General features: G+C 71.2%; 2 protein-coding genes across 2 annotated transcripts; both read left to right on the top strand.

Moving 5' to 3' along the window:
* Positions 1–551: 551 nt before the first annotated feature.
* Positions 552–7,923, top strand: RARG (retinoic acid receptor gamma). Its single transcript, XM_067313937.1, is given in 17 exon segments — positions 552–755; positions 4,201–4,268; positions 4,270–4,350; positions 4,463–4,604; positions 4,994–5,106; positions 5,108–5,152; positions 5,708–5,764; positions 5,766–5,885; positions 5,973–6,107; positions 6,109–6,150; positions 6,153–6,191; positions 6,463–6,543; positions 6,545–6,604; positions 6,607–6,625; positions 6,736–6,782; positions 6,784–6,976; positions 7,916–7,923. Coding segments are annotated over 17 exon segments (1,395 nt in total). The 5' UTR covers positions 552–610.
* A 4,797-nt stretch (positions 7,924–12,720) lies between these two features.
* Positions 12,721–20,776, top strand: ITGB7 (integrin subunit beta 7). Its single transcript, XM_067313938.1, is given in 20 exon segments — positions 12,721–12,821; positions 13,241–13,380; positions 13,382–13,412; positions 13,512–13,624; positions 13,626–13,673; positions 13,675–13,755; positions 14,337–14,495; positions 14,598–14,698; positions 14,782–14,872; positions 14,955–15,098; positions 16,028–16,153; positions 16,155–16,216; positions 16,967–17,016; positions 17,019–17,189; positions 18,264–18,304; positions 18,306–18,443; positions 18,445–18,488; positions 19,183–19,412; positions 20,320–20,480; positions 20,605–20,776. Coding segments are annotated over 19 exon segments (1,926 nt in total). The 5' UTR covers positions 12,721–12,821; positions 13,241–13,308; the 3' UTR covers positions 20,668–20,776.
* Positions 20,777–21,364: the final 588 nt, after the last annotated feature.

The following is a 21,364-nucleotide window of genomic DNA, read 5'->3' on the forward strand; positions in this document are numbered from 1 at the left end:
ACTGGGAGGGACTGGGGGCACTGGGAGGGGCGTGACGAGGCGCCGGGGGCACTGGGGGCACTGGGAGGGGGGGGTGACATGGGGACTGGGGAGGTGACATGGGGACTGGGAGGGACTGGGGGCACTGGGAGGGGCGTGACGAGGTACTGGGGGCACTGGGGGCACTGGGAGGGGGGTGACATGGGGACTGGGAGGGACTGGGGGCACTGGGAGGGGGGGTGACAAGGCGCTGGGGGCACCGGGAGGCGCTGGGGGCACTGGGGGCACTGGGAGGGGGGTGACATGGGGACTGGGAGGCCTGAGGGGAGGCCTGGCGCCCCCCGCTCCCCCCCCCCCCCCCGCTCCGGCCGTGCAGCGCGTGCCCGTGTGCGCGTGCCCCGCGCGCTCCCCCCCCCCCGCCCCCCCGCCCCGCGCGCCCCCCCCCCCTCCCGCGCGGCCCCGCCCCGCCCCGCGCGCGGCCCCCGCCCCCGGCGGATGCTGCGCGGCGCCGCGTGAGCGCCCGAGCGCTGCGGCGGCGCCGGGGCCGCGCCGGGGCCGGGGCCGGGGCCGGGGCCGGGCCGCAGCCGGGGTCGCCGCCGGGGCCGGGACCGCCGCGGGCCGCGCCGGCGCCATGTACGACTGCCTGGAGGCGCTGGCGGTGTCGCGGCAGCTCTACGACGTGACGAACCGCGGGGCCTGCGCCCTGCGCAAGGCGGGATACGGGCCGCGCTGCGGCGCCCTGCCGCCCTTCGCCTGGCCGCCGCCCGCCCGCCGCTGTACGTACCGGGGCGCCGGGGGGGGGGGGGGGCGGGCAGGGGCCGCGCGGGGCTCGGCGCCCTCGGCGGCGGCTGCGGCGTGACGGGGCGGGGGGGGGGAGGGGGGGACACCGAGTGTGAGTGAGTGTGAGTGGGACACCGGGTGTGAGTGACACCGAGTGTGTGAGTGACAGTGTGAGTGTGTGTGAGTGACACCGGCTGTGAGTGTGAGAGAGTAACATTGTGAGTGACACCGAGTGTGTGTGGGACTGTGTGACACCGTGCGCGGGTGACGCTGAGTGTGGGTGTGGGTGACACGGGGTGTGTAAGAGTACGTGTGTGTTTGCGTGTGTGTGTGTGTGAGACTGCGAGTGTGTGACGCGGGGTGTGGGACTGTGTGGCACCGTGTGCGAGAGACACTGTGAGTGTGTAAGAGTGTGTGTGTGTGTGTGTGTGTCCGATGGTGTGTGTGACACGGGGTGTGTGTGTCAAGGTGAGACTGTGCGTGAGTGTGTGTGCGTGTCACATCGTGTGCGTGTGTGTGTCCTGTGTGTATGGTGTGTGTGTGTGCGGTGTGTGCGTGTGTGCGGTGTGCGTGTGTGTGCGTGTCTGTGTGTATGGTGTGTACGTGTGTGCATGTGTGCGTGTGCGCGGTGTGCGTGTGCCGTCACTCCGTGTGTCTCAACTCCCTCTTTGTTTCTGTCCCGGTAACAAAAATTTGGGGAGGGACCCGGCTGGGGGGGGGGGGGGAGAACAGGCCTGTTTGGGGGGGGGCAGGACGCCCCCAGCAGGGCCCCCGGGGGCTGCAGGGGGACTGGGGACAGTGTCCTTGGGGGGAGGACGGGACACGGGGGGTCCTGGGACAGGGGACAGGGTGCCGGGGGGGGGGGGACACCCAGGGGTGCTGCCCCCCACCATCCCCACAGCCTCCCCAGGCGGGGTGGGGGGGGGGGGAATTTCATCCGCCGGCTCTGGAAATTTGGCAGCGTTTCGGGAGCAAACAGGATGGGGGGGGACCGGGAGGGGGCCACAGGGGCCGGTTGCGAGCGGGGAGCTCCCCCCCCCCCTCCCCCCAAACCCGCACCCCGCGCCGGGGCGGCCACCGCCGTCATCATCCCCCCCCCCTCCCCCCCCCCGCCGGTCCCTCCCAGTGCCCCCCCCGCTCCCCGGCCCGACTGGTTCCAGTTCTGGACTGGCGCACCCCGCCCAGGCGCGCGCTGCCTGCCAACCGCGCACCAATGTGGCACTTAACCCCTGCGGGGCTGCCCCAAAATCGCCTGCCCCCCCCCTCCCGGCGCCCTGCCCCCACGCTGGGGGCCTGCTGGAGCTGGCGCAAGGAGCCCCCCCCCCCTCCCCAAAATCTGCGGACCCCCCCAATTTTGGGTGCGTGTATGTGTGGGGGGGGTCCCACTTCCCTCATTTCTCCCCTTCCCAATCCTCAATCCTCCCCGGACCCAGCGCCCCCCCGGCTCCTGTTGCGGGTTTTTGGGGTGTTTTGGCACCCCTTTGGTCCCCCCCACCACCATGGTGTGCCCCCCCCTCCGCATGGTTTTGGGGTGTTGCGTTGTTGTTTTTTATTTATTTTTGGGACGGGCGCCCAGATTTGGGTCAGAAACCCCCCGAAAAAGCCACGTTTAGCCCCAGCGCGGCCTGAGCCGGGCGGCAGGGGGGGAAACTGAGGCACGGCACAGGGCAACCCGGGCGCCCTGGCCTGGTGTGTGTGTGTGTGTGTGTGTGTGTGTGTGTGTGTCCCCCTCCCCAAATCCCCCCCCCACACCCCACGCTGTGTCCGGGCTGCCCCTCGGGGGTGTCCCGATCCGGCACCCCGGATGGGGGGGGGGGGTGGCGGTAGGGACCCCCGGTGCGAGCGGGCGGCCGGGCGGGCGTGTGCGTGCGCCTGTCCCGCGGCGTGTGGGTGTTGCTGGGTGTGGTGCGTGTTTGTGGTTGTGCAGTTGTGGTGAGTGTTTCTAGGGCGGAGGAGGAGCCGGCGGGGGGGGGGGGTGGGGGGGGGCCGTGACGATGGTGGCGGTGGCGGCGGCAGGGGGGCGGGCCGCGCTGTTTGTTGTTGGGGTGACCATGGTGTGCGCAAGGGGGGGGGGGGGGACGACGACGACGCGCGTGCACCAGGGGTTGTGCGAGGGTGCGCACAGCCCTTCCCGCGGCGAGGCCGGGGGGGGGGTCGCGTGGGCCCGGTGCCCCCCCCATCACACGGGAGGAGGTTGTGTGTGTGTGTGTGTGTGCGTGTGCGCACACGCGTGTGCAAGGAGGGGGGGGTGTTCCCGTGGGCCACCCTCCTCTCTCGCGAAGTGTCAGGAATGCGGGCAGGGAGACAAACGGCTCCTCGGGCCCAGCTGCAAACATTTTATGGCTGGTTATAAATGGCCTGTTTGAAGCTCGGCGAGGGCAGGAATTTCCTCAATTTCAGCAATTTCGGCTTTTTTTTTTTTCGCGTTTAAAAAAAAAAAAAAAAAAAAAGCAAAACCAACCCAAAAAAAAAGAGAGAAAAACACCCCGCCCGGCTCGCGCGTGCACACACACGCAAGGCGGCTGCACGCTCCCGTGCCCAGGTGCAGGGTGCCCCCCCCCACCCCTAATTTTTTTTTGGGGGGGGGGGGGTCCCTGGGCACCAAAGCAGCAGGAAGCCGGGCCGGCTTCACTTCCTCGCCCGAGCGCCCCGCCCGCCGCCTGCTTTCGGCGGGTGCCCTCCCCGCTCGCCGCGACGGTGACGTCCCCCTGTCCCTGTCTGTCCGTCCGTCCCGCCCCCCCCCCCCCCCCCCAGCCCGGTTGGCACCCCGGGGAGGAAATGACCCGGCGCTATGGAAAAGCGGCTGCCGGGAGGGGGCCGGATGCCCCTGCGGCTTTCGGGGAAGGCCGATGGCGTGCCGCGGGCACCCGGGAAGGAGGGGTGAATCACGAGAGCCCGCAAAGCCAGCGCCGCCCCGCCGCCTGCGGGAAAGTGGGGGGGACGGAGGGAGGGGAGGGGGGGGGGACGTGTCCCGGCGGTACCCGGCCAGGCCTCTGCCCGCGGCTCCGGGCAGCCCGGGGAGGTTGGCATGGGGGCGCCTGCGATCCTGGTGGGAGCTGGGGCTGCCTGTTCTCCATCCTGCTTTCTGTCCTTGTCTCCCTCCTCCCCTCCACGCTCTTCTCCTTCACCCCATCCCCATCCCTCCGTCCTTCCCTCCATGCCCTTTCCCCCCCATCCCTCCGTCCTTCCATCCATCCCCGGCTGGATGCCATGGGAAGAGGGGCCGCTGCCAGGACACCCCGAGTCCTTCCGTGCCTCGGTTTCCCTCCTGGCTGGCGCAAGTGGGGCGATGCCGAGGAGCTGGGCGCGGGGGGTGGAGGGGGGCCGAATCGCGGCCTTCGGCACCGAGGCCTCGTGCGGCCCCTCGTCCCGCTCCCCTCGGTCCGCTGGCAGATCCTCGACGGTCCCTTATCCCCCCCCCTTCCCGCTCTCTTCCACCAGCCGTGGAGACCCAGAGCACGAGCTCGGAGGAGATGGTGCCCAGCTCGCCGTCGCCGCCGCCGCCGCCAGCGCGTCTACAAGCCCTGCTTCGTCTGCAACGACAAGTCCTCGGGCTACCACTACGGCGTGAGCTCCTGCGAGGGCTGCAAGGTGAGGCGGCGGCGGCGGCGGGGGGGGGGACGCCGGCGGGGGCGGCGGCAGCGGCGGCGGAGGGCCGCCGGGACGCCCGCCTCGCGGTCAACCCGGCGCTTCCCCGCGGCAGGGTTTTTTCCGCCGGAGCATCCAGAAGAACATGGTGTACACGTGCCACCGCGACAAGAACTGCCAGATCAACAAGGTGACGCGCAACCGGTGCCAGTACTGCCGGCTCCAGAAGTGCTTCGAGGTCGGCATGTCCAAGGAAGGTGCGCCAGGGCCGGACACCCCACGGGTCCCCCCCCAGCCTTCAGGGACCTGCGCTGGCGCGGAGTTGGGGACCTTTTTTTTTTGGGGGGGGGGGTGGGAAGGGCTGTTTCCCCCCCCTGCTCCGGCGGGGTGGGGGGGCCCCGGGCAGCCCCTCCGGCCGCATTGTGCTATATGTGGATATCCTGCCGCTGGCGTATCCTGTCCCGGTGCCCCCGGGCGCTGCCGGGAGGGGGGGGGCAGAAACGCCGCTTGGGGAGGGGGGTGGGCACGGGGGCACCCCCCTAAACCCCCCAGCCCGGACTGGGCACAGCCCCCCCCCCCGGGGCACGGTGGTCCCGCTGCCGCCCGCTTCCCCCGGGTTCACCCCGTCCCCGCTCCCCGCCGCAGCCCGTGCGCAACGACAGGAACAAGAAGAAGAAGGACGTGAAGGAGGAGCCGGCCGACAGCTACGAGATGACCCCGGAGCTGGAGGAGCTCATCCAGAAGGTCAGCAAGGCCCACCCAGGAGACCTTCCCCTCGCTCTGCCAGCTGGGCAAGTACACCACGGTGAGAGCCGGGCCCGCGCCCCACCGCTGTCACGAGCTGCGCCCGGCCTCAGCCTGGGCAGGGCGGCCAGGGATGGGGGGTGGGTGCCAGGATCGGAGGAGATGGGGGGTGCTACGGAGCAGGGGGGGTGGGCCCCAAAAAGGCCTGGCTGCGGTTAGCACGTCGGTCACAAGGTGGAGCCAGGTCCTCCATGGATTTGGGAGGTGCTGCAGCCCGGATGCCTGGGTCCCTCTCCCAGCCTGGTTGGGACTTGGGGAGAAGACTGGGACCAGGAGACACTGGATCCCTGTCCCAGCCTGGTTGGGATGGGGGAGAGGACTGGGACCAGGACACCTGGGTCCCTGTCCCAGCCTGGTTGGGATTTGGGAGAGATCACTGGGACCAGGACACCTGGGTCCCTGTCCCAGCCTGGTTGGGATTGGGGAGAGATCACTGGGACCAGGGACACCTGGGTCCTGAGCCGCCAGTCTCCCAGCAGGGAAGCTGGGTCCCTGTGTGGCCTGGTGGCACGTGTCCCCCTCGCGTGACCCCGTCCCTCTCGTCCCCCCCCACCAGAACTCGAGCGCTGACCACCGAGTCCAGCTGGACCTGGGGCTGTGGGACAAGTTCAGCGGAGTTGGCCACCAAGTGCATCATCAAGATCGTGGAGTTCGCCAAGCGCCTGCCCGGCTTCACCTCGCTCACCATCGCCGACCAGATCACCCTGCTCAAGGCCGCCTGCCTCGACATCCTGGTGAGGGGGCAGGGGGCCGCGGGCGGCGCGGGGCGGCGGCTCGGCGGGGCCGGGCGGCACCCTGACGCGCTCCCGCGCTCCCCGCAGATGCTGCGGATCTGCACACCGCTACAACCCCCGAGCAGGACACCATGACCTTTCTCGGACGGGCTGACGCTGAACCGCACGCAGATGCACAACGCTGGCTTCGGGCCCCTCACCGACCTCGTCTTCGCCTTCGCCCGGCCAGCTCCTGCCCCTCGAGATGGACGACACGGAGACCAGGTGCTGCTCAGTGCCATCTGCCTCATCTGCGGAGGGTGGGAGGCGTTGGGGCACGGAGGAGGGACAGCGGGACACGGGGCGCGCTGGGGATGCGTGTGGGGCTGAAGGGGAGAGAAAAAACGGGGGGACAGGATGGATGCTTGGCGGCGGGGAGGCAGAGGATGGATGCTGGAGCTCAGGAGCCACGAGGACGGACGCAGGGCCAGGGGATGGGGACGGAGGGGAGAAGAACCGGAGACGAGGGATTGGGAACCGGGAAGCCCCTCGGTGCCGTGGCCCCCACGCGTTGGCCATGCCCCCCCAACCCCGCCAGACCGCATTGGACCTGGAGGAGCCGGAGAAGGTGGACAAGCTGCAGGAGCCGCTGCTGGAGGCGCTGAAGGTGTACGCGCAGCCGCCGCCGGCCCACCAAGCCCCACATGTTCCCCCGCATGCTCATGAAGATCACCGACCTCCCGCTGGCATCAGCACCAAAGGTGAGGCGGGGGGCCGGCGGCACCGCGCCGGGGAAGCTCGCGGCACTCGCGCCGGGGAAGCTCACGGCTGCGGCCCCCCCCCCCCCCCTTTTCCCGCCCCCCCCCTCCAGGTGCCGAGCGGGCCATCACGCTGAAGATGGAGATCCCGGGCCCCATGCCCCCCCCTCATCCGGGAGATGCTGGAGAACCCCGAGATGTTCGAGGACGAGGAGGCGCGGCGCGGCCCCCCCGCCGCCGGAGCCCCCCCAGCGCCGAGGACAGCCCTGCCGCCGGCCCCCCTGACTCGCCCTAGCCCCCCCCCCCGGGGGCGCCCGGGGAGCCGGCCCCCGTCCTCCTCCCCCCCCCACCACCGTGGGGGGACGGACGGACAACGCTCACGACTGCCTTCCAGGCCCCCCCCCCCCCGGCACCGCCGGGGGGGGCTCCAGAGACTGATGGAGCCAGGCCCGGGGGGGGACCCCGTGGCACCAGCTATTGCCTTAAGCCGGGGGGGGGCCAGGGGGGCCCCCCCACCCCAACCTCAGCTTCATGCCAAAGTCCCGGGACCCCCCCCACCCTGCCGCCCCCCCCCCCAGCCCCGGTGCTGTGGGGGCAGCCGAGGGGGGGCAACGACGGGACAGATATTGCCCCCCCCCTTCCCCAAATGACTGATGCCCCGGGTGCCCCCCCCCACTCCGTGCCCCCCCCTGCCGGTGCCCGAGCCGGGAGGAACCCCGGGCGTCCGGGACTTTATTTATTCACGTCACAAGACGAAAGGAGACAGGGTGGATTCGGGGAGGGGGGGGCACCCCCGTTCCCCCCCTCCCGGGGGCACTGCTTTTGGGGGGGGAGGTGCGGACAAAACCGCCCCCTCCAGCCATATCGGGGGGGGGGGGGGGCATTTTATTTGCTGGTTTCTTTGTAAAATTGGGATCAAGGTGGGGGGGAGGAGGAGGACGGGCACAGAACACTATAGAGACCAAAGAGGGGGGGCACAAGGCGACCCCCCCCCAAAAAAAAAATCCCCACCCCCCCTGGGCTGCTACCAGGGGAGGGGGGGCCCAAGCCATAGCCACCGGGACCCCCATGCCGGAGGGGGGGCCCTGCTCCATTTCCTCTTCCCGCCTCCCTCCCGCGGCAGCTTTTTAAGGGGGGGGGGCAGCCTCGCTGTACCCCAACTGCCCCAGGGACCAAACTGCCCCCCCCATGTCTGTTACCCCCAGCTGGTGGGGAGGGGGGGGGCTCTTTGCCCCCCACCCCCGCAGCGCTGGAGCCGCCCCCCCCATTTCCACCCCCGTTTTGGGGGTGCAGGGCCTTAAGGGGGGGGGGCCCCGTTACACTACACGCCGTGGGGGGCCCCCCCGGGGCAGCACTTTTCCCCCGTTATTTATTCCTTTGCGTTTACACCGGGGTCCCGGCCCCGGGGGGGGGCCCCCGCCCGCTGTCCCCGCCGCCCCCCCGGTGCCCGGGGGGGGCCTGCACCCATGTTTACAGCCCGCCCGCCCCGGGGTCCCCGCTGGCCCCGGCCCCCCCCCCCCCGCCGCGGGGGGGGGGACACACGGGACTTTTCTATTTTTGCAAAATAAAGTGTTGGAAACTCAGCGCCTGGTGTGGTCTGTGCGGGGCCACGGGGACACCCCTGGGGACAACCTCCCCCCCCCCCCACAGGACAACAGGGGACACCCCTGGGGACACTCCTCGGACAAGGGGGGGCAGCCCAGCGACAACCCCTAGGACGAGGGGAGGACACCCCTGGGGACACCCTCCGCCCCCCCGGAATAGAGGGGACAACAGGTCACCCCTGGGGACACCCCCCCCCCCAGGACTACAGGGACAACAGGTCATCCCTGGGGACAGTCCCTCCCCGGGACTACAGGGACAACAGGTCATCCCTGGGGACACCCCCCCCCCCGGGACTACAGGGACAACAGGTCATCCCTGGGGACAGCAACCACCGGACCATGGGGAACACCCATGGGGACTCTCCACCAGGGGACACTGGGGGGCATTGGGGACACGGGGCACTTGCTGGGGGGGGTGCGGCTGCGCACACGTGTGCACAGACGCGGGTGGGCACGCACACGCGTGTGCAAAGCAGGGTGCATGGACTGAAGCGAGCAGGCCTGGGCCTACAGCAGCGCGCACACATGCCCTTGTGCACGCACACGCGTGGGCACGGATGTGCACAGCCCCCGACGCATGCACACACGAGTGTGATGTGCGTGGCCCCCCCACGCATGTATGCCCACGTGGATGCACACACGCGTGTGCCGCCGTGCACACCCACCGTCCATGCAAACACGTGCTTGTGCAGGCACACGCGTGTCCCAATGTCCCCCGTGTGCAGATATGCCCCATGCACACATGTGTGTGTCCCTATGTCCCCCCGTGTGCAGCTGTCCCCTGTGCTTGCACACGCGTGTCCCTATGACCCCCCCGTGTGCAACTGTGCCCTGTGCATGCACGCACGTGTGCAGCTGTGTCCCTGTGCAGGCACACGTGTGTCCCTATAACACCCGTGTGCAAGATGTGTCCTCGTGCATGCGCACGCGTGTCCTGATGTCCCCCGTGTGCAGCTGTGTCCCCCGTGCATGCACACGCGTGTGCACAGGCGCCCCCCTTCCCCCCCCCCCTCCGCTGCTGCTCCCCGCGGCGGCCGCCTGGGGGCGCCCCTGCTCCGCGCTGCGTCCCCCCCCCCCCCCGCGGCCCGCCGCGGCTCCGGGGCCACGGAACAGGAAGGGAGGGGCAGCGCCGCCCCCCATAGACCGCCGCCCCCCCGGGGACCCCCCCCAAACCCCCATATACCGCCTCGCCCCCCCCCATAGAGCGCCTTTACGCGGGTGCCCCCCTCGTGCACCCCCATATACCGCCGGCAAACTGGGATCCCCCGATACACCGCCAGCGGCGCCCCCCCCCCCCAAAACACATCCCCCGAACACCGCCGGCACCCGCGGACCCCCCCCCACCCCCATATACCGCCTGCAGCCCCGCTGCCCCCCGTTCCGCTGCCTGCAGCCCCCCATAAACCGCCTGCACCTGGTCCCCCCCCCCCCATACCGGCAGCACCCCGGCACCCCCGTATACCGCTGCACCCGGTTCCCCCCCCCCATATACGGCTGCACCCGGTTCCCCCCCCCCCAATATACCGCTGCCCCCAAGCTCACCCAGGGTACCGCGTCCCTGCGGAGCGGGGCAGCGAGTGCGGGAGGCACCGGGGGGGGGGGGGGGGGACAGGGGACACCGGGCCCCGGCTCAGCGGGAGAACCCGGGGCACCGGGCGGGGGGGGCAGACCGGTGCCGGTGCCCCCTGCCCGCCCCCCCGGTACCGGTAGCGACAGCCTGGGGGGGGGGGGGGGCCGGGGATCCCGGTGTTGCCCCGACGGCCTCGCTCCGCCGCTACCGTGGACGGGGCTTTACCGGGGCGGTCGGGGGGGCCCCTCCCGGCTCCCCCCGGCACAGCTAGAAAAGGGACCCAGGCGTCCGGCCCCCCCCCCGCCCCCCCCCAGCCCTGTAGGGGGGGGGCAGAGCTTTGCAAAGAACCCAGGAGCCCCTCCGTGACTTGGGGGGGGGGGTGCTGCCCCCTAGGACGCCTAGGCCCTTTCCGGGGGGGGGGGGGGAAGGGGGACGAGCCAGGACGCCTGGGCCCCTTCTCCCCGGAGGGGGGGGGGCAGGAGCCGGCGCAGGGTGTGGCTCAGCCGGACGCCTGGGCCCCCACCTGCGGGGGGGGGGGGGGGAGGAGTGAAACCAGAGGGGGGGGGGGGACGGGACAGACAGATCCCATCCTGCCCCTAGGTAGGGCCCCCCCCATCCCCGCCCCCTTTGCCCTGGGAGAGGGGGGGGGGTCCGTGGCGGCGGGAGGGGCCGGGGCAGGATGCGGCCCCCACCCCGGGCAGGGCTGAGCCGGGCCCCCCCCCCCCCTTCCCCCCCCCCCTTCCCCCCCCCCCCCCCCGGTGCGGAGCGGCGGCGGCGGCGGCTCGGGGCGCTGCGAGGGCCATGGGGCTGCCGGGGGGGCTCCTGCTGCTGGCGGCGGCGCGGCGGCGCTGGGGGGGGGCGCGGGCAGGTGAGGAGCGGAGCCGGCGGTGGGGGGGGGGTCGGGACCCGGTGCCGGTGCCCCCCCCCCCCGTTAACCACCCCCCCCTCGCTCCGGTGCCCGCAGAGCCGTGCCCGCCCGCGCCCCGTGCGAGGCGTGTATCCGCGCGCACCCCCAGTGCGCCTGGTGCGAGGACCCGGTGAGTGCGGGAACACCCCCCCGGGACCCCCCCCCCTCCACCCCACCCGGATCTTCCCCCCCCCCCCCCCCCCCGGTGCCGCTGCCCCCAGGACGCTGCCGGGCCGCCCGGCGCCCGCGCTCGCCGCCGCCGCCGCCGCCGGGGGTCGGGGTCGGTGCGGGGGGGTCCGGGGTCCTCGGGGGGGGGTCGCGGTGCCTTTAGGGGTCTCGGGGGGGCCCGGGGGCCGTGGGGTCCCTGGGGGACTTGGCGTGCAGGAGGGGCCCGGGGGGTCCCAGGGCCCCCCCGGTGTCCGGGGATGGGGGGGGATCTCGGTGTCCCTGGGGGTCCCGGTGCCCGGGGGGGGGGGGAGTGATTTCCCTGGGAGTTTTGGGGGTCCCGGTGCGCGGGGGAAACTGGGGGTCCCTGGGGGGCTTGGGGGGGTCGTGGGGTCCCTGGGGTCCCGCTGTGCTGTGGGGGGGGGCCGGTGTCCCTGGGGGGCCCGGTGTGCCGGGGAGCCCCGGTCTGTCGTGGGGTCCCCGGGGGTCCGTGGGGTCCGGTCGGGTGTGCCGGGGGGGGTCCCGGTTGTCCCTGGGGGCTGTGGGGTCCCGGAGGCCCCCGGTTTGCCATGGGGGGGGTCGCCCGTGTCCCTGGGGTCCCCGGTGCGGGGGGTGTGTGCAAGTGGGGTGCAGGGGGGTGCGGAGCGATGGGTGCAGGGGGGCCGGGAGGGTGCTGGGTGCCGGAGGGACGTGTCCCCCGGCGGCTGTCGGGGTGCCCCAGCGAGCAGTGGGGGACAACCCCGCTGTCCCTGGGTCCTTGGGGTCCCCACCGTGCCTTGGGGCTCCCCGGTGAGCCGCGGGGGTCCTGGGGGGGGGGGGCCGGTGGGTCGCGGCCCCCCGCGCCCAGCCCTTGCGTGACTCCCCTGGGCCCGGCCCTGCGGTTTGTCACCAGGAAGCAGCGAAACCTCGGTGGACAAACAGCCGGTGGGGACGGGATGGGACGGGACGGGGACGGGCCCCCCCCGCGGCACCCGCCTCGTCTCGCACGTCCCCTGCCAGGGCATCCCGGCCGGGGCTGGGCGACGTGGGGTGCAGAGCGATGGGTGCAGGGGGATGTGGGGTGCCGGGTGCCGGGGCGACGTGGGCAGCCGGCGCGCAGGCAGCGGCGGGTGCAAGGGGATGTGGGTTGCAGGCCGCCGCGGCGGGTGCAGGGGGGTCTGGGGTGCAGGGCGATGGGTGCAGGGAGATCCGGGTTTCGTGGGGGATGTGGGCTGCAGGGTCTGGGTGCAGAGTCGCTGCAAGGTTGCAGGGGCTGGGCGTAGAGTTGATGCAGGGTGCAAGGGCTGGGTGCAGGGGAGATGCAGGGTGCAGGGGGGTGTGGGGTGCAGGGGCTGGGTGCAGGGGGGATGTGGGGTGTGCAAAGGCTGGGTGCAGGGGGGGATGCAAGATGCAGGGGCCAGGTGCACGAGGGGGGGATGCAGGGTGCAGGGCTGGGTGCAGGGGGGATGCAGGGTGCAAGGGCTGGGAGCAGGGGGGGTGCAGGGCGCAGGGGCTGGGTGCAGGTGCTGGATGCAGGGTGCAAAGACTGGGTGTGGGGGGGGGGAGTGCAAGATGCAGGGGCCAGGCGCTATGGGGGGGGGACGCTGGGTGCAGGGGGGATGCAGGGTGCAAGGGGCTGGGTGCACGGGGGGGGATGCAGGGTGCAAGGGCTGGGTGCAGGGGGGGTGCAGGGTGCAGGGGGGGATGCGGGGTGCAGGGGTGACGAGGGGGCGGCAGGGCTGGGGGTGCTGGCGCTGACCCCCCCCGGTTGCCGGCAGGAGTTCCACGCGGGGGGGGCAGGCGGAGGCGGCCCGCTGCGGCCCCCCGGGCGGCCCCTGGAGCGAGCCGGGTGCCCCCCCGGCGCCGTGGTGGAGCCGCAGGGCCGCGTGCAGGTGCTGGAGGACGTGGTGCTGGGCCCCGGCGGGGGGGGCGCCCAGCTCGGCCCCCGCTCGCTGCGAGTCTCCCTGCGGCCCGGTGCGTGGGCACGGGGGAAGGAGGGAAGGGGGGAAGGATGGAGGGAGAGAGGGAGGGAAAGGAGAGAAGGATGGAGGGAGAGAGGGATGGAGGGAAGGAGAAAAGGATGGAGGAGAGGGAGGGAGGAAAGGGGGAAAGGATGGAGGGAGAGAGGGATGGAGGAAAGGGGGAAAGGATGGAGGGAGAGAGGGATGGAGGAAAGGGGAAAGGATGGAGGGAGAGAGGGATGGAGGAAAGGGGGAAAAGATGGAGGGAGAGAGGGAGGGAGGAAAGGGGGGAAGGATGGAGGGATGGATGAAGGGAAGGAGGGAGGGACAGGGAAAGGATGGAGGGAGGGATGGAGGCACGGGGGGGGGGGGGGGACGGCGGGGCGGCTGGAAGAGGAGGCTGACGGGGGCCGTCGGGGGGGGGGGCGGCAGGCGAGGAGCGCCGCTTCCAGGTGCGGTTCCAGCGGGCCGGTGGCCACCCCGTGGACCTCTACTACCTCATGGACCTCTCCTACTCCATGCGCGACGACCTGGAGAACGTGCGCAAGCTGGGCAGCGACCTGCTGGCCGCCCCTGCGCAACGTCACCTCCTCCGTCCGCATCGGTTACGCCGGGGCCCCCGCCGGCGGCAGCGCGCCCCCCCCCCCTGCACCCCCCGGACGCCTGGGCCCCCTTCCGCAGCCGGCGCTCTCTGCCCGGCCAGCTTCGGCCTCCTTCGTGGACAAGACGGTGCTGCCCTACGTGAGCACGGTGCCCTCGAAGCTGCGCAACCCCTGCCCCGAGCGGCACGAGCCCTGCGACCCGCCGGCCGCCTTCCCGCCACGTGCTCTCGCTCACCGCCAACGCCAGCGAGTTCGCCAGCCGCTGTGAGCCAGCAGCGCATCTCGGGCAACCTCGACTCGCCCGAGGGCGGCTTCGACGCCATCATGCAGGTGGCCGTGTGCGAGGTGAGCGGTTGCATTGCGGGTTGCATTGCGGGTTGCATTGCAGGTTGCATGCAGATTACATGTAGGCTGCACGGGGCTGCACATGGGTTGCATTGCGGGTTGCGTTGCAGGTTGCGTAGTGGGCTGCACGCAGGTTGCATACAGGTGGCACAGGTTGCACATGGGTTGCACTGCAGGTTGCACACAGATTGCATATGGACTGCATGGGGGTTGCATGTGGTTTGCATTGCAGGTTGCATTGCAGGCTACACATGGGTGGCACACAGGTTGTGCTGCAGGTTGCACGTGGGTTGCATTGCTGGTTGCGTTGCAGGTTGCGTTGCAGGCTACACATGGGATGCACTGCGGGTTGCGCTGCAGGTTGTGTTGCAGGTTGCATGCAGGCTATGCATGGGCTGCATTGCTGGTTGCACACGGGTTGCACACGGGTTGCACAGGATTGCACACAGGTTGCGCGCAGGCCGCCTGCACGTTGCACGCAGCAGCAAAGCCCAGCAGGCGAGCGAGCGCTCGCACGTGTGCGACGGCGGGGGCCTGTGGCAGCCCGTGTGCACACGCGTGTGCCCCCCCCCCCCACGCAGGAGCAGATCGGCTGGCGCCCGGTGACCCGGCTGCTGGTCTTCGCCTCCGACGACACCTTCCACACGGCGGGTGACGGGAAGCTGGGTGGCATCTTCATCCCCAGCGACAGCCGCTGCCACCTCGACGCCAGCGGTGTCTACAGCAAGAGCCACCTCTACGTAAGAGCCCCGGACGCCCTGGGTCCGCTGGGGGGGGGGGGGGTGGGGGGGTGCCTGGACGCCTGGGCCCCCCCCAGCAGCCACCCCGCGCCCCCGTTGCAGGACTACCCCTCGGTGGGACACCTGGCGCAGGTGCTCTCGGCCGCCAACATCCAGCCCATCTTCGCCGTGACGGGTCCCACGGTGCCCGTGTACCAGGTGAGGCGGGTGGGGGTGGTGACAGTGGGGTGGGGGCACCCAGGGGTGCTGCACCCCCCCCCCAAAACCTCACGGGGTCCCTGCGCAGGAGCTGAGCCCGCCTCATCCCCAAATCGGTGGTGGGGGAGCTGCGGGAGGACTCCAGCAACGTGGTGCAGCTCATCTCGGATGCCTACAACGTGAGCGGGGGGGGGTTTGGGGGGGGGGGTCCCAGGTTTTGGGGGTGTCCCGGGGGCTGCTGATGCCTGCGGGTGCCCCCAGAGCCTCTCGTCCACGGTGGAGCTGCAGCACTCGCCGCTGCCGCCCGGCGTCAGCCTCAGCTACGAGTCGCACTGCGGCCGGCCCCCCCCGAACCCCCCCGGCCCCACGGCGGCTTCTGCTCCGGCGTCCCGCATCAACCAGCAGGTGAGTTGGGGGGGGGGCGGGGGGAGCGCGGGCAGGGTGCCCCCCCTTGGGGTGCGTCCGGCGCGGGTGGGGGGCGAGGGGCACCCCGTGTCCCTGCCCCCCCCCCGTGTCTGCGTGTCCCTGCCTGCTTTGCAGCGCGCCTGTTGGTCCCGTGCACGCGGGCGATGCCACGCTGTGCCGGCCGTGCCGTGCCCTGCTCATCCATGCCGTGCTCATCCATGCTCATCCGTGCTCATCCGTGCCATGCCATGCTGTGCTCATCCATGCCATCCTGTCCGTGGAATGTTCATCCATGCCGTGCCGTGCTGTGCTCATACCATGCTGTGCTGTCCATGCCATGCTCATCTGTGCCATGCTCATCCATGCTCACCTGTGCTCATCCATGCCATGCTGTCCATGCCATGCTCATCCATGCTCGTCCATGCCATGCCATGCTCATCTGTGCTCATCCGTTCCATGCATCTGTGCTGTGCCGTGCTCATCCATGCCATGTTGGCCATGTCGTGCTCGTCTATGCTCATCCATGCCGTGCTCATCCATGCTGTGCCATGCTCATCCATGCCGTGCTCATCCATTCCATGCCATCTGTGCTGTGCCGTGCTCATCCATGCCATGTTGGCCATGTCGTGCTCGTCTATGCTCATCCATGCCGTGCTCATCCATGCTGCGCCATGCTCATCCATGCCATGCTCATCCGTGCTCATCCATTCCATGCCATCCGGGCTGTGCCGTGCTCATCCATGCCATGTTGGCCATGTCGTGCTCGTCTATGCTCATCCATGCCGTGCTCATCCATGCTGCGCCATGCTCATCCATGCATGCCATCGGTGCCGTGCCCATCCATGCCCTCCACGCCGTGCTGTGCCCATCCGTGCCGTGCCATGCCCTCCGTGCCGTGCCGATCCGTGCCGTGCCGTCGGGGCGCCCAGGTGAACTTCACGGTGCGGGTGCGGGTGGCCGGGTGCCTGGCGGCGCCGCAGACGGTGGGGCTGCGGGTGCTGGGCTTCGCCGAGGAGCTGCGCCTGGAGCTGCGCAGCCTCTGCGGCTGCCCCTGGCGCCCCCCCCCAGGCGCCCGCCGCCCTCTGCCACGGCGGCAGCCTCGAGTGCGGCGTCTGCAGGTGCCGGCGGCCGCGGGGCAGGGTGGGGGGCGGGATGGGGGCCCGTGGGGCAGGATGGGGGTCCGTGGGGCGGGGGTGGGGGGCAATGGGGCAGGTTGGAGGGGTGGGATGAGGGTCGGGGGGGCAAGGTGGGGGGGTGATGGGGAAGGACAGGGGTCCATGGGGCAGGTCCACGGGGCAGGACAGGGGTCCGTGGGGCAGGTTGGGGGGTAGGATGGGGGACGATGGGGCAGGTTGGAGGGGTGGGGTGGGGGTCGGGGGGGGGCAGGACGGGGATCCATGGGGCAGGATGGGGGTCCATAGGGCAGGTTGGGGGGCAGGATGGGGGTCCATGGGGCAGGATGGGGGGGCAATGGGGCAGTGGGGGGCAGGACAGGGGTCCATAGGGCAGGTTGGGCAGGTTGGGGGGTAGGATGGGGGTCCGTGGGGCAGGAAGGGGGGGGAATGGGGCAGTGGGGGGCAGGATGGGGGGTCCGTGGGGCAGGACGGGGGTCCATAGGGCAGGTTGGGGGGCAGGATGGGGGTCCGTGGGGCAGGACGGGGGGGCGATGGGGCAGGGTGGGAGGTTGTAAGGCAGACGTGGGGCAGGATGGGGCAAGTTGGGGGTGGGATGAGGGGCGACGGGGCAGCATGGGGCTCCACGGGGCAGCTTGGGGGGGCAAAGCGGAGGCCTGGGGGGCAGGATGAGGGCCGGGGGGGGCAGAACAGGGCCCAAACCTCCCCCCCCGCCCCCCCCCCCCCGGCCGCCAGGTGCCCGGCGGGGCGGCGGGGCCGGCGGTGCGAGTGCGAGGGGCCGGCGGCGGCGGCGGCGGCGGAGGGCGACTGCCGGCCCCCCCAACGGCACGGGGCCCCCCCTGCGGCGGCCGGGGCCAGTGCGTGTGCGGGCGCTGCGAGTGCCCCCCCGGCCTCAGCGGCCCCCAGTGCCAGTGCGACAGCGGCGCCTGTGAGCGCCACGACGGCCTGCCCTGCGGAGGTGGGCACGGCGGGGGGGGGGGGGCCGGCCCCGTTGCGTGGCCCCCATGGGGGTCCCGTCCCCATTGTACATCCCCATGGAGGTCCTGTCCCCATGGGGTCCCATCCCTGCAGGTCCCGTCCCCATAGCATGTCCCCATGGGGGTCCCCACTCCATTGCACATCCCTGGGAGGTCCCATCCCCATAGCGTGTCCCCATGGGGGTCCCATCTCCATTGCACGTCCCTGGGAGGTCCTGTCGCCATGGGGTCCCATCCTTGTGGCACATCCCCATGGGGGTCCCATCCCCATAGCGTGTCCCCATGGGGGTCCCATCTCCATTGCACGTCCCTGGGAGGCCCTGTCCCCATGGGGTCCCATCCCTGCAGGTCCCATCCCCATAGCGTGTCCCCATGGGGGTCCCATCTCCACTGCATGTCCCTGGGAGGTCCTGTCCCCCATGGGAGTCCCATCCCCATTGCACGTCCCTGGGAGGTCCCATCCCCATGGGGTCCCATCCCTGTGGCACATCCCCATGGGGGTCCTGTCCCCATAGCGTGTCCCCATGGGGGTCCCATCCCTGTTGCACATCCTGCTGGGGGGGGTCCCATCCCCATAGCGTGTCCCCATGGGGGTCCCATCTCCATTGCACATTCTTCTGGGGGCTCCCATCCCCATAGCATGTCCCCATGGGGGTCCCATCTCCATTGCACGTCCCTGGGAGGTCCCGTCCCCATGGGGTCCCATCCCTGCAGGTCCCATCCCCATAGCGTGTCCCCATGGGGGTCCCATCTCCATTGCACGTCCCTGGGAGGTCCCATCCCCATGGGCTCCCATCCCTGCAGGTCCCATCCCTGTATCATGTCCCCATGGGGGTCCTGTCCCCATTGCACATCCTTCTGGGGGGGGGGGTCCCATCCCCATAGCGTGTCCCCATGGGGGTCCCATCTCCATTGCACATCCCTGGGAGGTCCCATCCCCATGGGCTCCCATCCCTGCAGGTCCCCACGGGGGTCCCATCCCCGCGGCGAGCCCCATCGGTCCCCGCGTGGCGATGGCGTCCCCATCGTGTCCCCCCCCCCCCCCCCCCCCCCAGGCCCGCAGCGGGGCGAGTGCGTGTGCGGGACGTGCCGGTGCCCGCGAGGGCTTCGCGGGCAGCGCCTGCGGCTGCAGCCTGGCGCGGGACGGCTGCCTGCGCGGCGGGCGCGAGTGCAGCGGCCACGGGCACTGCGACTGCGGCCGCTGCCTCTGCCAGCCCGGCTACCTGGGGCCCCTTCTGCGCCCGCTGCCCCTCCTGCCAGACCCCCTGCCAGCGGCACCGGTGAGCCCGGGGGGCGGGAGCGGGGACGTGGGCGCGGGGCCGCAGGGGACGTGGGGATGGGGACACGGGGGATGAGGGGCACATGGGGATGGGGTGGCAGGGGACATGGGGATGGGGACATTGGGGGATGAGGGGGGCACAGGGATGGGGATGGGGTGGCAGGGGACATGGATATGGGGTGGCAGGGGACATGGGGACAGGGATGGGGCTGGTAGGGGACAGGGGGGACAGGGACAGGCAGAGGACACAGGGATGAGGGGCCAGGATAGGTTGGCAGGGGGATATGGGGACGGGGGACAGGGACAGGCCTGGCAAGGGACCTGGGATGGGGGACAGGGACAGGACACGCGGACAGGGCTGGCAGGGGACATGGGATGGGGGACAGGGACAGGGCTGGCAAGGGACATGGGGACAGGAACAGGACTGGTAGAAGATGTAGGCATGAGGGGGACAGAGGTGGGACATGGGGACAGGAATGGGACTGGCAGGGACCATGGGATGAGGGGACAGGGCTGGGACATGGGGACAGGGCTGGAAGGGGACATGGGGACGAGGACAGGGTGAAGGGGGCCAGGGCTGGTGGGCGACGGGGGGGGGGACAAGTTGGGGCCAGACGGGGCAGGGCTTGGCCCAGGGTGGGGAGGCGCCAGGAGGGGACGTGGCAGTGGTGGCCCTGACGTGCGGGGCCGCGCAGGGACTGCGCCGACTGCAAAGCCTTCGGCCTCGGCCCCCTGAGCGCCAACTGCAGCCTGGCCTGCAACCGCACGACGGCCCGGGTGCTGCCCGCGCGCCCGCCCCGCGCCGACACCGACGCCTGGTGCACCGAGCAGGCCGCCGACGGGCGCATCCTCGTCTTCCTCATCGAGGGCGAGGATGACGAGGACGAAGAGGGGGACATCACGCTGACCGTCTGGGCTGAGGAGGGTGAGCGCGAAGCCAGGGGGGACCTGGGGGAACCCCAAGCCCTGAAGGACCCTGTGCTTGGGGGTCCCTGCACCCCATGGGACCCCATTCCTTGGTGTCTTGCACCTCAAGGGACTCTGCGCCCTGAAGAACCCCATGCTTGGGGGTCCCTGCACCCCAAAGGACCCTATGCTTGGATGTCCTGCACCCTGAGGGACCCCATGCCCTGAAGGACCCCGTGCCTGGGGGTCCCTGCACCCAAAAGGACCCTATGCTTGGATGTCCTGCACCCTGAGGGACCCCATGCCCTGAAGGACCCTGTGCCTGGGGGACCCCTGCACCCAAAAGGACCCTATGCTTGGATGTCCTGCACCCTGAAGGACCTCATGCCCTGAAGGACCCCATGCCTGGGGGTCCCTGCACCCTAAATGACCCTATGCTTGGATGTCCTGCACCCTGAGGGACCCCATGCCCTGAAGGACCCCATGCCTGGGGGTCCCTGCACCCAAAAGGACCCTATGCTTGGATGTCCTGCACCCTGAAGGACCTCATGCCCCAAAGGACCCCATGTTTGGGTGTCCCTGCACCCCCAAGGGACCCCCATGCTTGGGTGTCCTGCACCTTGAGGAACCCTGTGCTTGGACGTCCCTGCACCCCAAGGACCTCATGCCCCAAAGGACCCCATGCCTGGGGGTCCCTGCACCCCAAAGGACCCCATGCTTGGGTGTCCCTGCCCCCTTTTGGGACCTCATGCCCCAAGGCACCCAATGTCCCAGAGGATCCCATGCCCAGGGATCCCTGCCCCAAAGGACCTTGCACCCCTACGGGACCCCCATGCCCGGGGGGTCCCCATGTGCCCTGGGGGGGGGGGGGGTCCCAGCACCTTGTGGGACCCCCCGCGCGTGGGGCTGACGCCGCCTGTCCCCAGCCACCACCGCCGAGCCCATGAAGCTGGTGGTGGGGCTGGTGGCCGGCATCGTGGCCGTGGGGCTGCTGCTGGTGGTGCTCTACCGCGTCTCCCTGGAGGTCTACGACCGGCAGGAGTACCGCCGCTTCGAGAAGGAGCGCCGCCACGCCAAGTGGAACGAGGTGAGCGGGGCCTGCCGCCCCCCCCCAAACTCTGTCCCCAAAACGGGGGACCCCCCAGCACCCGTGGGGAGGACCAGGTGTCCGGGCCGCAGCTCCCATGGGTGCCCTCTCCTCCGCCTTGCAGAACAACCCGCTGTTCAAGAGCGCGACCACCACCACCGTCAACCCCAACTATGTCCAGGAGTGAGGGGCCGGGCACCCCCCAAAACGGGCAGGATGCGGCCGAAGGACCCAGCACAGCGCCTCCCTCCCTCCTTGGGGTGCGGGGCTGAGCCCCTGTCCCTGTCCCCACCGTGTCCACCCCCCCCCCCCCCGTGTCCCCGACGCCGGCGCTTGCTTTGCTGGAAGACGTCGCGCAATAAAGGGAGCCGCAGGCTGCGGGTGAAGCCCGGCGGGAGCAGAGACCGGGCGCTTTCGTGTCATCTCCCTTGTGGGGTGCCGGTGGGGAGGGGACGGGAAGGGCTGTCCCTGCCGTGGGGACAGGTGGCAGCAGGCACCAGCCCCTTGGGGACAGATCCGGGTGAGCACCTACCCCTTGGGGACCAATCCGGGTAGGTGCCAGCCGCAGGGATGGCTGCCACCGGGCGCCAGCCCCTTGGGGACGGATGTGGGTAGGTGCCAGCTGCGGGGACGGATGCAGCTGGGTGCCAGCCGCGGGCATGGATGCCGCTGGGTGCCAGCCCCTCGGGGACGGATGCGGGTAGTTGCCAGCCGTGGGGAAGGATGCAGCTGGGTGCCAGCGCCGGGGACAAACGCCGGCGGGTGCCGGCGCCTCGGGAACGGATGCAGCTGGGTGCCAGCCCTTGGGGGAAAAGAGCAGCTCCTTGGGGACGGATGGGGACGGGTGCCAGCCATGGGGACGGCCGCAGGTAGGTGCCACCCCC

This window comes from Apteryx mantelli, chromosome 33 (assembly GCF_036417845.1).
Source record: "Apteryx mantelli isolate bAptMan1 chromosome 33, bAptMan1.hap1, whole genome shotgun sequence".
In the NCBI taxonomy this organism is placed as follows: domain Eukaryota; kingdom Metazoa; phylum Chordata; class Aves; order Apterygiformes; family Apterygidae; genus Apteryx; species Apteryx mantelli.